Source organism: Eubalaena glacialis, chromosome 12, assembly GCF_028564815.1.
Source record: "Eubalaena glacialis isolate mEubGla1 chromosome 12, mEubGla1.1.hap2.+ XY, whole genome shotgun sequence".
NCBI classification, from domain to species: Eukaryota; Metazoa; Chordata; class Mammalia; order Artiodactyla; family Balaenidae; genus Eubalaena; species Eubalaena glacialis.
In genome coordinates this window covers 53,338,363-53,354,369 of record NC_083727.1, presented here as the reverse complement: position 1 = coordinate 53,354,369, position 16,007 = coordinate 53,338,363, and the positions used below count along the sequence as shown (strand labels likewise).

Sequence of the window (16,007 nt, the reverse complement as noted above, 5' to 3'; positions counted from 1 at the left end):
CTGAAATTCCTATGTGGTTTGATCAACAGAAGCGGGCATTTAGCCATGTCAAATTTTAGCTGCTGTTTCAGAGCTGCAAAAAAAAAAAATCTTCAGTCCTCTCTAAGCTACACAGCCTGCAGGGCAAGGTTGTTTTCTTGGTCACCTCGATATCACCTGAGTAACTCTGGCTCATTGGTACCAGCTAAACTAGCCCCAAATCCAGAAACAGCTGGTAGTTAGGAACTGAGAATCTGCTTGGTGACACAATGAATGGGAACCCTTAGGAGCTCTGTCCCATTCTTAGAGGTGACCATTTTGGTTCAGAGTTGGAATGGTTTGGAAAATCCTAAATCTGCCATCAGTTTCAAAAGTTTTAATTCCATCTAAAGAAACCAAACTTTGTTGGTATGATGCTGTTGGCTGTATTTTTTTTCTATTTTAAGATTATTCATTATTCATTAGCCATTTATATGATTTATGATTTTATGTCCAACAATAGTGGACATCTCCAGAAAAACAGCCGGCTTTCATCTTTCAAAATAGACATGTCCTTGCTTTCTTGTCAAGGGAAATAACTGCTCCCTACAGCTTACGATCTTATACTCATTATTTTATTTCCCCATATTTCAGGTATCTTCTGCAACGATAATCACACATTCTCCAAAAAGAATTCATGAGCAGGAAATAAAGAGGATAACTTGCAAATAATATTACCCAGTCAAGTCATAAAAAACTAAGATGTCTCAAGAATACTATATAAAAGTAAAATGTGTTATAATATTACACTAAATAGCAGCCTAGAAAGTCCAGATCCAGCCATTCTACTGAAGTTAAAATGTATACAATACAAATTGTGCATGTGCATTCAAAGAAATGAAAAGTTAACAGATCTAAATGAAGACAAAAACCACTTATTTTAGTTTGCAACCTTAAATTAGAATGAAAATATAAAATGACATTAAAAATAATGACTGAATGGCAACTACACATGTGAAGCACAGAAACAGGCTACAGTTGACAGGGCATGGGATCTACCTTCAAAGAGCTTATAATCAAGGAAATGAAAAAAACATAATGGTCACTGGGTATAAATCTACCACTTAAAGATAATTCCGATAAAAACTAAATTATCTTCATGCCCAATGTAAATGGAATAAACTGAAACAACATGCCCAACTAGTAATGGCAATTATTACTTTAAAGCAAACAAAAAGAATACAAATGTGTATTTCATGAGGCAATCATCATAAAGTCATTTCAATTAATTCTTAATAGAGCTTTCCAGCTACATTTTGAGTCCAAGTCTTTCCCCAAACTCCCTCCCCACAAAGAAATACGTAACAGTTATTCTTCACATGTCTAGATCAGCACTGTCCAATAGAGATATAATGCAAGCCACATAGCTAACTTAAAATTTTCTAGTAGTCACTATAAAAAGAAAGAAGTGAAATTAATGTTAATAATATTTTACTTAATATATCCAAAATATTATCAGGTTAATATGTAATGAACATAAAATTATTAATAAGATATTTTACATTCATTTTTTTCTTACTAAGCCTTTGAAATCTAGTGTATATTTTACATTAACTGTACATCCCCGACTAGCCACATTTCAATTGCTCATTTTTTGTCATTATTTTCCAAAGTTAAAGTAATTCACAAATAGTAATCAATCTTTTCAGCACTATAATAATTGCATAAGGAATATAGTACTCTCCAAGCTTTGTCAATATTCACCAGCAGAAATTAAGATAACATTATTCCCATTGAGGATGGCACATAACAGAAAAGTGTATTTTAACTTTGCAGAATGCAACAGCAAAAATGAGGAAAGTACTGTGTCCATATCTTGGCATCCTGTTTTGCTGCTTTGTCCACTGGACCATTAAACAAAGCTGTGATTAGTGGGAGGGAAATAAAAATTACTATGAAAATGCAAATTCTGAACTGATATGAAAACATAAGCATACCTCTAAAACCTGTGATGGACCTCAGAATATCACAAAGTTCCCAGGAGAGTGTACCAGAAAGTTAGCTGTGGATACAATTCTCAAGTCCCAATTTACATTTTTAGGTAGTATTGGAAGCAATTCAAACTTATATTTTGTGAAAGATTAAAGCATACCGTGGACATTGCAATTTCAAAAATTTTGAAAATAGTATCTACTGAGATACTGTCAAAACCCTAAACAATTCCTTTGTGTTAACCCAAAAAGTGTAGTCAATAACAACTGACCTTTTAAAACTAATCCCTGATGAGATTGAAGGAAAAAAAAAGGTGATTGAGGAATGTCTTTTGAAACTTACTTCTCATATTAACATCTATAGGATTTATACTCGCAGCGTGAACTTTGATAATGACTTCATTTGGATAGTGTATCATTGGTATCATCATGTTCTGAGTAAATCGAAGCACTTCATTACTCCCATATTTATCTATCACCCAAGCGGGCATGACAGTGCTCCTTGGAGAGGTAGTACTAATCTTTCTAACCGAAGGCTTTTGTACAACTTGTCTTCTCCAGAAGCAAACCGCATTGCATGCATTTCTTCTAAGTACACAGGTCTTCAGAAATCCCATCGTTAACAGTGGTTGAATTGCGTGCCCTAATTAAAAGGCACTTATACTGGATCAAACCCTCACACCTGAATTCGGTCAAATTCTGCCAAACACTCTGGCCTGTTTCAAAGTTGAGCATTCAAAAATGAAGTTAGACTGATGGAGCAACTGAAGAAAGAAGAGTATGGAACTACTCTACTCTTCACATCTGAAATGCTCCAATTAACGTTCCAGTCAGTATTCTGTCCATCCTCCTCCTCCCTTACACCCCCTCCCCTTAAAAACAAAAACAAAACCGCTAGAATCCTGCCCTGTCCCGGGAGCCTTCTGCGGGACAAGCCGACTCCGCTCGCGATCCGGATGTCAGAGAAATTCACACACTTCCAGGCTCCCGCCGCGACCCCCGGAGTCTCCTTGCCACCAGCTCTACTTCCCCGCAGGACTTCCTTAGCGGCGCCAGCCAATCGCGTGCAAAGATCATCTTCCTCGGGCTGCAATTCGACCAATCTGAGTACTCGGTGCTGACAGGTTCTCTGGCAAATGGCTGCGCCCTTGTAATACCAGCAGCGGCAGCTGACCTTTCTTTTTCCTCCTTGTCACCAGGCTCCTGTGGTGGCGGGTGGGACACCAGGACCATGTTGGGCCGGACCCTCCGAGAAGTGAGTGGAATTCTCTGCTGAGGGCCCAGGGAGGTCGGGAAGATTCGCGGAGTCCTTGTTCACGTGGAGGAGGCGTCCCCCGGCCGGCGCGCATCTTGGTCAGCCTCGCCGCCTTCTTTCCTGGAACTTGATGGGGGATACGGACCTCCGGGTCCTTAGGCTGTGCTCCTGATATCCGTTCAGGAGTTAGGATCTCAGCGGGGGAGGCTTCTGCACCGCCGCGCTGTGGGGTGGAAGGGAACAGTGGCTTCTCTCGATTATTCGTTCGCTCTGGCTGCATGGGGCCCTGGCCGGTCTCAAAGTGGGCTCTGCCAGATAAGGGGGATTTGGCTGGTCCACGTCAGTCTCTCTTGTCCGCTACACACATCTGATGCAGTCCTCACTAAGAAGCCCGCAAATCTGTCCCTTGCAAAAGCCAAACTAGTGATTCTTAGCTTTTCCCCCCCTGGATATATTCATTCTCCAAGCTTCAACTACCACCAAGATACCAATGATTCTCTTACCCGTGTCTCCATTTCCTGGACATCATTTTTGAACTCTGGGCTATATTTCTGAATGTCTAATGGACATCTCTTCCAAAACTCCCACAAGAGTTTGATCAATTTAACCAAAGTTGACTTCATCCTTGTAACAGAACCACCTCTTGCGTCTCAACCTCCATCATAAAAAACAAACAAAAACCTAATTACGGAATTCTTAATATTCTGTTTTTAGCGGCACAACTGTTATCCCAGTTGCCCTTAGATTCTTCTTCATATGTCATATCATATCCAGTAAGTCACTAAACCGTGTTAGTTCTCTTTTGAAATTACGTTGGGAACCTGTTCTCTCACTTTATCCCTGCTGTTAGGGCTTTAGTTCAGATCTCCTTGCTTTCTGATCTCTCAACCTGCAGAGCTGTCTGCAGGCCCACTGCTATCAGAATCACCTCGGCCCGCCTTAAAGCTACAGCTGTGTCCCACTCAGGAAGGTTAGTATGGTAAGGCCCAGAGTATATGGTTTAACCTGGGTTCCAGGTGATTCTGCTGATAAGTAGCCATTGAGGACCTACCCCGCCTTCCATCTTCCGTTTGTATCTTCACCTGGGAAGTGTTTTTTTTTTTTTCTTTTTCCAGCTGGCAGCCTTTTAGAAAGCTGTAAATTATGAGAACTTTAAATCCACAGGTTTTAAATAATAAATAGTTATTCCCCTAAATACATTTTTGTTTTACCATCCTAAATTGTATCTTGCCTATACTATCAGTGAAGAATCCAATTTGTTTTTAAAAATTAAAAAAATTTTAACTTCAAACTTGTTTTAAAATGAAATATAACCTAAAAAATACGGTATTTTCTTTTTCTGCCCTTTCCCCCAGCACTACCTTTTTTGTGCCACCCCTTCCTAATGTCCAGTGAGCCAGTGTCAGAAACAACTTTTACCTCAAGGGGGAAAAGGGAAGCTGACCCAAGGGTAGTCAGGAAATTGCCTTGGCATGATTACTTTCACTTAATCACTCCTTTAACAAATATTTATTGATGCCTATTGTGTGGAAAACATTATTTGCTTATTTTCCCAGCCCATAATATATCTTCTGTCCACTCTGTTTTTTCCACATCATTGTACCAATGCCCCAAATTCTACCAATTAGAGATTAATTAATTTAGTACACATTCTATTTTAAATATGTAAAGATGCCTGGGAAGGTTGAATTGATTTATTTATCCATTGTTGTGAATTATAATAGTTCAATCAGATTTCTCTCCATCACACCCTGGCTGAGATAATCAATTAAAGAAAGGGGAAATTTTGCAGAGGAGGGGATTGAGGGAGGGGCTGGAAACTATGGCATTTTGAGACAATTTGGGGGCCTAAGTGGAGGCTTAGGGCAGTAGAGGAGCCCTAGGAGGAAGCGCTAAAAGGAGGTAAAATGCCAAATAGGAGGTAAAACTGCTACTTGTAAATTTTACCCAGGTACACTCAGTAAGGGGGAAGAGTCTTACTTTCACCTTCCTTTTTTATGGCATGATCTCAGTGTTTCTAGGAACCAGATGCCAGGCTAATATTATTAACCCTAAAGTTATATTAATTGATTATTGTTATATTAAAGAAAGTTAATTATATATCCAGTAGGCTTCTTGGGGGTCTAGCCTAAGAACATTTAATTACTGTTCTATGGGAAAGTAGACTCCAAATTTTAAACAACTCAGTAATTCATTCATTCAGTTAACATTTATTGAGCACCTCTGTGTTCCAGACACTGGGGATTAGCATTGAAGACAGAAGTTCCTGCCCTCATGAAGCCTACATTTTTGTGGGGAAGCAGGCATTAAATAAGTTTCTTTGTTTAAGTAAATAATAGAATTTCAGGTAGTGTAGGTGCTATGAAGAAAGATTAAGCAGGCTATAGTGTGTGAATTAGTTGGGGAGATGGATGTTTTAGATAGAGTGGTCAGGGAAGGTTTCGCTCACTGAGTGGGTGATTTTTAGTAGACCTGAAGGATGAGAAGGGTGAGCCCTGGGAAGATCTGGGAGAAGGGTGTTACAGGCAGAGGAAAGAATAAAAGTGCAATGTCTCTGAAGCAAGAGCAAACTTGATGTGGTCAAGGAATAGCAGGAAGGCCAGCAGACCCAAGAGAACTGAACGAGAAGAGTAGTGGGAGATGAGGTTATAGATAAGCAGGAGCCAGATTACCTTTCAGGCCATGTTAAGGAGTGTGGATTTTATTCTACATGTAATGCAAATCCTCTGGGAAGTTGTGAGTCTTTGGACATGATCTGATTTAAAAATTAAAAAGCTCCTTCGTGTTATTCAGGATTATGGTTTATAGGAAAGCAAGTAGGGAAGCAGGAAGACCAGTTAGAAGGTCGTTGCATTGTCAAGAGCTGATGGCAGCATGGATAGGGTGATGGGAGGAGAGGTAGTGCAAAGTGGGTGTTAGTTTTTTGTTGTTGTTGTTTTTGGGTTTTTTAAATTTATTATTTATTTTTGGCTGGGTTGTGTCTTCGTTGCTGTGCGCGGGTTTTCTCTAGTTGCAGCGAGCAGGGGCTACTCTTCGTTGCGGTGTGCGGGCTTCTCATTGCGGTGGCTTCTCTTGCTGCGGAGCACGGGCTCTAGGCACGTGGGCTTCAGTAGTTGTGACATGCAGGATCAGTAGTTGTGGCTCGTGGGCTCAGTAGTTGTGGCTCGCGGGCTCTAGAGCACAGGCTCAGTAGTTGTGGCTCACAGGCTTAGTTGCTCCGTGGCATGTGGGATCTTCCTGGACCAGGGCTCGAACCCGTGTCCTCTGCATTGGCAGGCGGATTCTTAACCACTGCACCACCAGGGAAACCCGGGTGTTAGTTTTTTAAGGTATGGCTTTCTGATGGATTGGATATGGGATTTGAGGGAAAGAGATGAATCAAGGAGGATGCTTAGGTTTGGGGCCTGGGCAATTGTAGAAATGGTAACATTTATCAAGATGGGAAAGACTCTACAGGGAGCATGTTGTGAGGAGAAAGTTATCAACACATGTTAATTTTGAGATGCTTCTAAAGATATCCAAGTGAAGATGTCAGTTAAGCAGGTAGATACAGGAATGTGGAGATCAAGAAAGAAGCTAGGTAATAGGATATAAATTGTCCAGAGTAGAGGACATAATTGAAGTTATATGGTCAGATGACATCTGAGTGTAAATATAGAACAAGGCCTAAAACTTTCCAGCATTTAGGGGTCAGCAGTAGGAAGCAGAGCCAGCAAAAGAGACTTGAAGGAGTGGCCAGTAAGGCAAGAGGAAAACCAGGATGGCTTGGTGTCCTGAAATACAAGTGAAAAAGAAGTGCTTCAAGGAGGGAGTGATGTCTTGTGTTGAATGCTGAGTGCTGCTGGACTGGGCCATGACTGCTGGATTTAGGAATGTGGAGGTTACTGGTGATCTTGATGTGCTGTTTCTTGGAACAGTGGAGACAAAAAGCATGAATGTTAAATGAGTGTGTTAAAGAGAGTACCAGTCAACCAGACACTCAGCTTTCAAGGGCTCTTCTATACCTTCAGCATTTATCAAGACAGTTTTTCATTTGAAAGACAGTTCTTTTCCTAAGTGAAGCTTTGATGTTATGTGTAAAGTTAACAAAATGTTCTCTATTTGCTACAGAGGAGTAAATGCTGTAACAGCCTGCATAGAGAAGTAGTAGAGTATAGTGGACCAGAGCATGGGCTTTGGAAACAAGATCAGGCTTTGGTTGAATCCCAGCTCTGCTACTTTCTAGCTATGTGATTTTAAGCAGGAACTTCAGTAATTTATCTGTAAAATGGAAATAATGTCAGCCTCTTAGTGTGGATATGAAGATTAAATGAAATATAAAACATCTAGGGGACTTCCCTGGTGGTGCAGTGGTTGAGAATCCGCCTGCTAATGCAGGGGACATGGGTTCAATCCCTGGTCCGGGAAGATCGCACATGCCACGGAGCAACTAAGTCCATGCGCCACAACTACTGAGCCTGTGTGCTGCAACTACTAAAGCCCATGCACCTAGAGCCCGTGCTCCACAACGAGAGAAGCCCGCGCACTGCATCGAACAGTAGCCCCCGCTCGCTACAACTAGAGAAAGCCCACGCGCAGCAACGAAGACCCAACATAGCCAAAAATAAATAAATAAAATAAATAAATAAATAAATAAAAACCTATCAGTGAGGGGAAAAAAACATCTAGGATAATGCCTAGAACCAAGTGCCATTATTAACACTAATTTTGTTACAATGACAAAATTACTAGATTATATGTATTTACAGTTTTCTCTTCCCCTGTTTTCTAAGAAGAATGGTTCCTGAGGAAGATTTCTTAATTTTTCTAAGAAGGTATATTACTTTTCTACTGCTGTGTAACAAATTAGTATAAACTTTTCAGCTTAAAATAACACAGTCTTAAAACACACACACAATCTTATCATCTCACGGTTTTGTGGGTCAGGAATCCAGGAATGGAGTAGCTGGGTTCTCTACTCAGAGTCTCACAAGGCTGAAATCAAGGTGTCAGCCAGAGCTGCAGTCTCTTTGGATGCCTTGGGATCCTCTTTCCACCTCACTGGTTGGCAGAATACATTTCTTTGTGGTTGTAGGACTGAGGTCCCCATATTCTTTCTTTCTTTTTTTTTTAATATTTTTTTATTTTTTTATTTTTATTTTTGGCTGTGTTGGGTCTTCGTTGCTGCACGTGGGCTTTTCCCTAGTTGTGGTGAGCAGGGGCTACTCTTTGTTGCAGCACGAGGGCTTCTCATCGTGGTGGCTTCTCGTTGCAGAGCATGGGCTCTAGGCACATGGGCTTCAGTAGTTGTGGTACATGGGCTCAGTAGTTGTGGCTCGCAGGCTCTAGAGTGCAGGCTCAGTAGTTGTGGCTCACGGGCTTGGTTGCTCCATGGCATATGGGATCTTCCCGGACCAGGGATCAAACCCATGTCCCCTGCATCGGCAGGCGGATTCTTAACCACTGCACCACCAGGGAAGTCCCTGTTCCCCGTTTTCTTGCTGACCATGTGGGTAGTAGAGTAAATGAGCTCAGGGGACAAGAGATGTGGGATAATTAGAACTGAGGTTTGGGAGATGATACAGATGTCGGTAATGATATAGTCTGGGCTAATGACCATGTGAGCTGGTAATGGGGTGAGGTGAAGGAAGAGTTTGTGTGAAGTGAGGTCAGGAACTGAGAGGCCAGGTGTCCGTGTACCTGACTTGAAGTTTGAAGTCAACAAAAAGAGCAATAGGAGCCATAGAAAAGAAGATTACAGCAAACCAGCTGCTAAAAACTTCAGTGAATGAAAAGGAGTATCAGGGAGACTGTAGATTAACACACCAAGGAGAGTAATATAATCTTATCCAAGGCCTGTGCTTCATATGAGCTGGGGGTTTTGAGAAAAGAGGGAAGAGAAAACTTTTCTAGTTGATTTCGTCTTATATTCAGATATGATACCTTTAGTTTTGCTCCAGGAGAGCTGTACTATTTATATGTCATAATCCTTAACGTCTAATCCATTCTAGCTAATTAGCATCTTTGTTTTCATTTCTCTTCTCCAATACCCTTATTGAGTTTCTCAAATCTAAATTTCCTAAAAATGGTCCTAACAAAGATTACCATTTAAAATGAGTACTCCCAAGGACTTCCCTGGTGGTCCATGGTAAAGAATCCACCTTCCAATGCAGGGGATGCAGGTTCCATCCCTGGTCGGGGAACTAAGATCCCACATGCCACGGGGCAACTAAGCCCACGTGCCACAACTACTGAGCTCACGTGCCCCAACGAGAGAGTCTGCCTGCCACAAACTACAGAGCCCACGTGCTCTGGACCCCGTGCATGTCACAACTAGAGAGAAGCCCGCGCGCCACAACTAGAGAGAAACATGCGCACCACAACGAAGAGCCGACGCTGCAACGAAAGATCTGCACGCCTCAACAAAGACCCAGCGTGCTGCAACTAAGATCCAACACAGCCAAAAAAAAAAAATAAAGAAAATAAATCAATAAAATTTTTTTAAAATAAATAAATAAAAAATAAAATGAGTACTCCCAGAACAGTATGGTGCTTCCTTAAAAAACTAAAAGTAGGGCTTCCCTGGTGGCGCAGTGGTTGAAAGTCTGCCTGCCAATGCAGGGGACACGGGTTCGAGCCCTGGTCTGGGAAGATCCCACATGCCGCGGAGCAACTGGGCCCGTGAGCCACAATTACTGAGCCTGCGCGTCTGGAGCCTGTGCTCCCGCAACAAGAGAGGCCGCGATAGTGAGAGGCCCGCGCACCGCGATGAAGCGTGGCCCCCGCTTGCCACAACTAGAAGAAAGCCCTCGCACAGAAACGAAGACCCAACACAGCCATAAATAAATAAATAAATAAATAAATAAATAAATAAAATGACTTGGTTTAAAAAAAAAAAAAAAAAAAAAACTAAAAGTAGAGCTACCATATGATCTGCAGTCCTACTCCTGGACATATATCTGGAGAAAACCATAATTTGAAAAAATACACGCCCCCCCCCCCCCCCAATGTTCATTGCAGCACTATTTACAATAGCCAAGACGTGGAAGCAACCTAAATGTCCATCAACAGATGAAAGGATAAAGAACATGTGGTACATATATACAATGGAATATTACTCAGCCATAAAAAATGAAATAATGCCATTTGTAGCAACATGGATGGACGTAGATATTATCATACTAAGTGAAGTAAGCCAGACGGAGAAAGACAAATATATGATATTGCTTATATGTAGAAACTAAAAAAAAAAGAAAATTATACAAATGAACTTATATACAAAACAGAAATAGACCCACAGACAAAGAAAACAAATTTATGGTTACCAAAGGGGAAGGGCGTGGGGGAGATGGATAAATTAGGAGCTTGAGATTAACATATATACACTACTATATATAAAATAGGTAACCACAAGACCTACTTTATAGCACAGGGAACTATACTCAATACTGTCATAACCTATAAGGGAAAAGAATCTGGAAAAAATAGATATATTTGTATGTATCACTGAATCACTGTGCTGTACACCTGAAACCAACACAACATTATAAATCAACTATACTTCAATAAATAAATAAAAAGAATGCTCCCAGACAGTCTAATTTCTTGCCCTTGTAACCATAACTGCAGTTCCTTACCTCTTATTCTCATATCACTTGGCAAGTCAGAAGGCAACTTGAGGATAATGGGCATTAGAGGACTTGAAGGGAGGCAAAGAAGAAGAGAAAATGGCAGGCATAATCTTCCTCATTTTTATAATTTCGCTCTGGAGTAGGCCTGTTTATATACCTCTCTGTGTCTCCAGCTTTCTGTTTTTGCTAGTTCTGACGCTTGCACTCAGCCTATTTACATAAGCCCACTCCATGTTTACAATATTACAATACATTGCTGTCTTTTCTTTTTCTCCAGTTTCTGTCTTCTAAAGAGTTTACATCTCATACAAACCATTCAACAGAAATATCTCTTCTTGTTGCTAGGTTACCTCCTTTAAGTTGAGCCCAGCTGCCCCTCCCCATCCTGAACCCCTCCCCATCCTGAACCCCTCCCCATCCTGAACCCCTCCCCCAGCATCCCCATGGCAGCCCTTTCCTCCTCTTGTGCATCAGCATTAGGGGGTCCTCTCAATGGCCTATTCGCACTGCTTTTCTGGCTTAAAACCCTCAGGCCTAAGAATACCACCACTTTGATGATTTATTCAACAGCCTAGAGCAGATCATTTGCAGATTTTCCCCTAAATGCAAAGTCCTATTGCTTGATTTATATAGGACACGTGGAAATACAGTCAGCATACAGGACGAGCTAAGCTTCCACTGGTGCAGAGAGAAATGGTGAAGGAGCAGTTACCTGTTAACTTTTACTATTACTACCTGTTAAGTTACCCTTTACTATTTCTGTGACTTTGGACAAATCACTTAACCTCTCTTAGCTTCAGTTTCTTTATCTATAAAATGAGGTTAATAATACCTAACAAGTGGTTGGGTTTTTTTTGTTTTTTTTTTAATAAATTTATTTATTTATTTTTTGGCTGCATTGAGTCTTCGTTGCTGTGCGCGGGCTTTCTCTAGTTGCAGCGAGCGGGGGCTACTCTTTGTTGCAGTGTGTTGGCTTCTCATTGCGGTGGCTTCTGTTGTTGCAGAGCACGGGCTCTAGGTGCACGGGCTTCACTAGTTGAGGCATACGGGCTCAGTAGTTGAGGCATACGGGCTCAGTAGTTGAGGCATACGGGCTCAGTAGTTGTGGCACACGGGCTTAGTTGCTCCATGGCATGTGGGATCTTCCCAGACCAGGGCTCGAACCCGTGTCCCCTGCATTGGCAGGCGGATTCTTAACCACTGTGCCACCAGGGTAGCCCTAAGTGGTTGTTTTAAGGGCTAAATAAAGTAATAATGAATCTAAAGCAACAACAGTGCCTGGCTCTTGGTAAATACTCAGCAAATGTTACTTTTCCCCATCCCCCTTGTCTGAGCTACCATCTTACCCAACTCTTTTCAGATGGTCTCTAAAGACTTGATATCATCTTTGTCTTCTTGTTATTCATTCCTTTTATTCAATTAGTAAGTATTTATTATTACTTCCTACAGGAAGTATTACAAGTCAGCACTTCACCTTAGGCTTTACTTACTGTCAATATACAGGTTCTGGTCACTTGAAGTGCAGTTTATTTTAACGCGTTCTTTACTAGCCTTCCTAATGCATCAAAGACAGGGTTTTAGAAAAGCTTGTTTTTAGTTGGCTTTTGAACCCATATTTTACAAGCATTTCTCTCAATTTGTAGTGGCTCTTGCTTGAATTCTCCAATAGATAAAAAGGTCTGTTTAATAAAGATCACTTATTTGGGGCCATAAAGTCCTGTAATGCCTTGTCTAGTTCATTCTGGTTTTTGCATTGTGGATGGCCTGTGTTGCAGCTAAGCTTTTCTCTGTACACAATCTACCCTAACCCATGATTCACCCACACTGGGCCTCTACTTCTCCTAGACAGGACGGCTTACCTAAACCAGTGATCTTGTTTGTTCAAGCCTGATGTAGAGTTCCTCAGCTAGGGCTATGACTGTGGTGTCCTCCAACCCATCTTTCAGCTGACCGATGTGTTACCCTTATTCACCATCCTAAGTAAGTGTAGACTTGATAGGTTCTCTTGGTTTTGAATCCAAGCCTCACTTCAAATTTATATACTTAACCACTCTATCTCCCCGCCTCAGTGTAACATCTGAAACTTCTGCAGACTTGGCAAAGGGTTTTTGAATTGTGTATGCTCTAGGTTTCTGCGGCACTGAAACAAGGCCAAGTTACTCCAACTGAGCTCTGTCAAAGATGTCTCTCCCTTATCAAGAAGACCAAGTTTCTAAATGCTTATATTACTGTATCAGAAGAGGTGGCCTTAAAGCAAGCTGAAGAATCAGAGAAAAGATATAAGAAAGGTAAATTACTTTGAATTATACTTAATTGTGACATCCCGAGAGAAAGAGTTTAATTCGTTATAGCAGTCTCCATTTGGCAAGTGGAGCTTTAAACATAAAAAATTCCCTTATTTAAAGAACTGGCGAATTCCCTGGTGGTCCAGTGGTTAGGACTCTGAGCTTCCCCTGCTGGGGGCCCAGGTTCAGTCCCTGGTCGGGGAGCTAAGATCCCACAAGCCAGCCGGCATGGCCAAAAAATTTTAAAATATAAATAAATATATATATATATATACACATATACACATACATACATAAACTTTTTTTTAAAAAAAGAACTGGCCATGAGGTATAATAAAAATGAGGCTAACGGGTATAATGTCCAACTGTAATAATTTCTAACAAATTTGATTTCTGAAGACGTATCTTTAGCAAAAACTAGTAGTTAATAACTAGTGTTAATGTCTGTATTTTGAACTAGATACTGGGTTGGCCAAAAAGTTCATTTGGCTTTTCCCATAAGATACTATGAAAAAACCCAAACAAACTTTTTGGCCAACCCAATATGTCTTCTATTCTTTTGGCTTTTTAATGCAGGTCTCTCACTCGGGGATTTAGATGGAATTCCTGTTGCGGTAAAAGACAACTTTAGCACGGCCGGCATTGAGACAACATGTGCATCAAACATGCTGAAAGGTAAAGTTTAACTGACCGGAGCATTGTTTTATAAAAATAGGTATTTTTCAGTTTAAATTAAAGATAAGATACTAAAGCACCAAGATATTCTCAGACTGATTATATCTGCAAAGAAAATAACTTAGGGTAGAATATTACCTTTTTACTATTTGCTCTTTCAGAATGCAAAATTATTCTTCAGGGATAGGCCTGCTTAATGGATGAATCCTACTTAGGAAGACTTGATAACTGATCACAAACATGCTAAGTGACCTCTAACACCCACTCGTTGGTAACATAGAAATAAGTATAAAGTGGCTGTCATTCCCCCCTCTTTTGCAGATGGTATGAGGATTTATTAGCATCTACTGTCTGGTTATTTTTATCTCCTGACTCCTCCATCTATCACTATACTTAGTATAGTGAAGCTTAGTTTTATCTTTTAAAGTTTAGTAGGTCAAAAAGGAATCATATTTATCAAGATATTTGGATCCAAGGAGGAAAAAGAAATGGAAAAAGCATATTTAGGGTACTACGCACTAAAACTAACATTCTATGAGGTGTATGCCCCAAGTTCCTCTGATAGGTAGACTTGTTAATTGTCTGGGAATATACACTAGAGAGAGGAAATTTTAATTGACAACGAAGATCTATTCCTGCTGGAAATAGATAAAAATTACCATGGTATTGCACATCGAGAAGAGAAAGTCAAGCACAATGAGCAAAATAATGATTTGTGATTAGTTTCAAATGAATTGGGTACATCTCATTCAATACTTTGTAGTACTAACTGTTAAAGTCAATAGTTTTAGGATGTAAAGACAGAATATATAGACTTTCTTTGGAAAACGTATAGCAATTAGCAGTAGAAAAAGTTAACTTTCAGAAGAAAGTACAACCTACTACTTAAATTAGGAATAATTAACATGTCAATACGAATTGCTTAATTGCAGTTTAAAATTTTGTTTCTTCTATATGATTTACATGTTCACTGTTTTCTTTCCTATGATAAAAATTACTGAATTTTTAAGAGGACAGGGGCAAGGTAGGGGAGGGGATTAAGAGGTACAAACTACTATGTATAAAATAAATAAGCTACAAGAATATATTATACAGCACAGGGAATTTTATAATAAAATTCCAACATTTTATAATAACTTTAAATGGAGTATAATCTATAAAATTTTTGAATTACTATGTTGTACGCCTGTAATATAACATTGTAAATCAATTATACCTCAATTTTTTTTAAAAAAGAAGAAAATAACTGAATTTTTTTCAGGTTATGTACCACCTTATAATGCTACAGTAGTTCAGAAGTTGTTGGATCAGGGAGCTCTACTAATGGGAAAAACAAACTTAGATGAGTTTGCTATGGGGTAAGTAAAATTGAAATTTTCTCTTCTTGTATTTCTTTCATCTGTGTCTTTAATTTCATTAAGTGTAGGTACCTAAAAGTAGTGAGGTGATTTCTTGAGGACTCTAATGCCAGTTTCTCAGACCCTCCATGAGATTATGTTCTGCTAATAGGTCATATCTCATTTTAGTTTTAATTTTCATTTCCCTGATGACTAACGATGTTAACCACCATGTGTTTATTTTGCTACCCATATATCTTCAGTGAAGTATCTATTCAAATCTTTTGCCCTTTTTTAAAAGTTGGGTTGTCTTCTTACTGAGTTATAATAGTTTTTTCCATATATTCTGGATTCAGGTCCATTATCAGATAGGTGATTTGAAAATATGTTCTCTGAGTCTCTGGCTTGTCTTTGCATTCTCTGAACATGCCTTTCAAAGAGTGAAAGTTTCTAATTTTGATGAAGTCCAGTTCATCATTTTCTTTAATGACTCATGTTTTTGTCTTTTCAAAGAAATCGTTACCTTTCCCAAGGTCATAAAGGTTTTTTCCCTATGTTTTCTCCTAGAGGTTTATAGTTTCAGTTCTTACATTTAAACTTGTGATCCAGTTGAGTTAATTTTTTTGTACATGATATGAAGAAAGCCAGAGTTCATTTTTTTTTTTACATATGTCTGTCCTGTAGATCTGGGACTATTTGTATAAGAATTCAAATTAAATTACTTTGATTCCTTTGTCAAAAATCAGTTGAACAGGGGCTTCCCTGGTGGCGCAGTGGTTAAGAATCCGCCTGCCAATGCAGCGGTCCTGGGTTTGAGCCCTGGTCCGGGAAGATCCCACGTGCCCCGGAGCAACTAAGCCTGTGCGCCACAACTACTGAGCCTGCGCTCTAGAGTG

The 16,007-nt window shown here is 40.1% G+C and overlaps 2 protein-coding genes across 5 annotated transcripts in view; one reads left to right on the top strand and one right to left on the bottom strand.

The window, feature by feature from the left end:
• Window positions 1-16,007, bottom strand: part of RTN4IP1 (reticulon 4 interacting protein 1) — a 106,584-nt gene that overhangs the window by 43,108 nt on the left and 47,469 nt on the right. Inside the window, exon 1 of one of the 2 annotated variants that reach the window (XM_061207695.1) lies at window positions 2,293-2,976. The exons of the other annotated variant lie outside the window; for it this stretch is intronic. Within the exon in view, the coding sequence (XP_061063678.1) occupies window positions 2,293-2,566 (274 nt within the window). The 5' untranslated portion in view covers window positions 2,567-2,976. Of the gene's footprint in view, window positions 1-2,292; window positions 2,977-16,007 lie in introns of those variants that run through there. 2 annotated transcript variants of the gene reach the window in all.
• QRSL1 (glutaminyl-tRNA amidotransferase subunit QRSL1) overlaps window positions 3,080-16,007 on the top strand; it is a 28,270-nt gene continuing 15,342 nt past the window's right edge. For all 3 annotated transcript variants that reach the window (XM_061207034.1, XM_061207035.1, XM_061207036.1), the window contains exons 1-4: window positions 3,080-3,204; window positions 12,943-13,102; window positions 13,676-13,774; window positions 15,036-15,132. In XM_061207034.1, coding sequence (XP_061063017.1) covers window positions 3,181-3,204; window positions 12,943-13,102; window positions 13,676-13,774; window positions 15,036-15,132 — 380 coding nt within the window. In that variant the 5' untranslated portion in view covers window positions 3,080-3,180. The remainder of the gene's footprint in view (window positions 3,205-12,942; window positions 13,103-13,675; window positions 13,775-15,035; window positions 15,133-16,007) is intronic.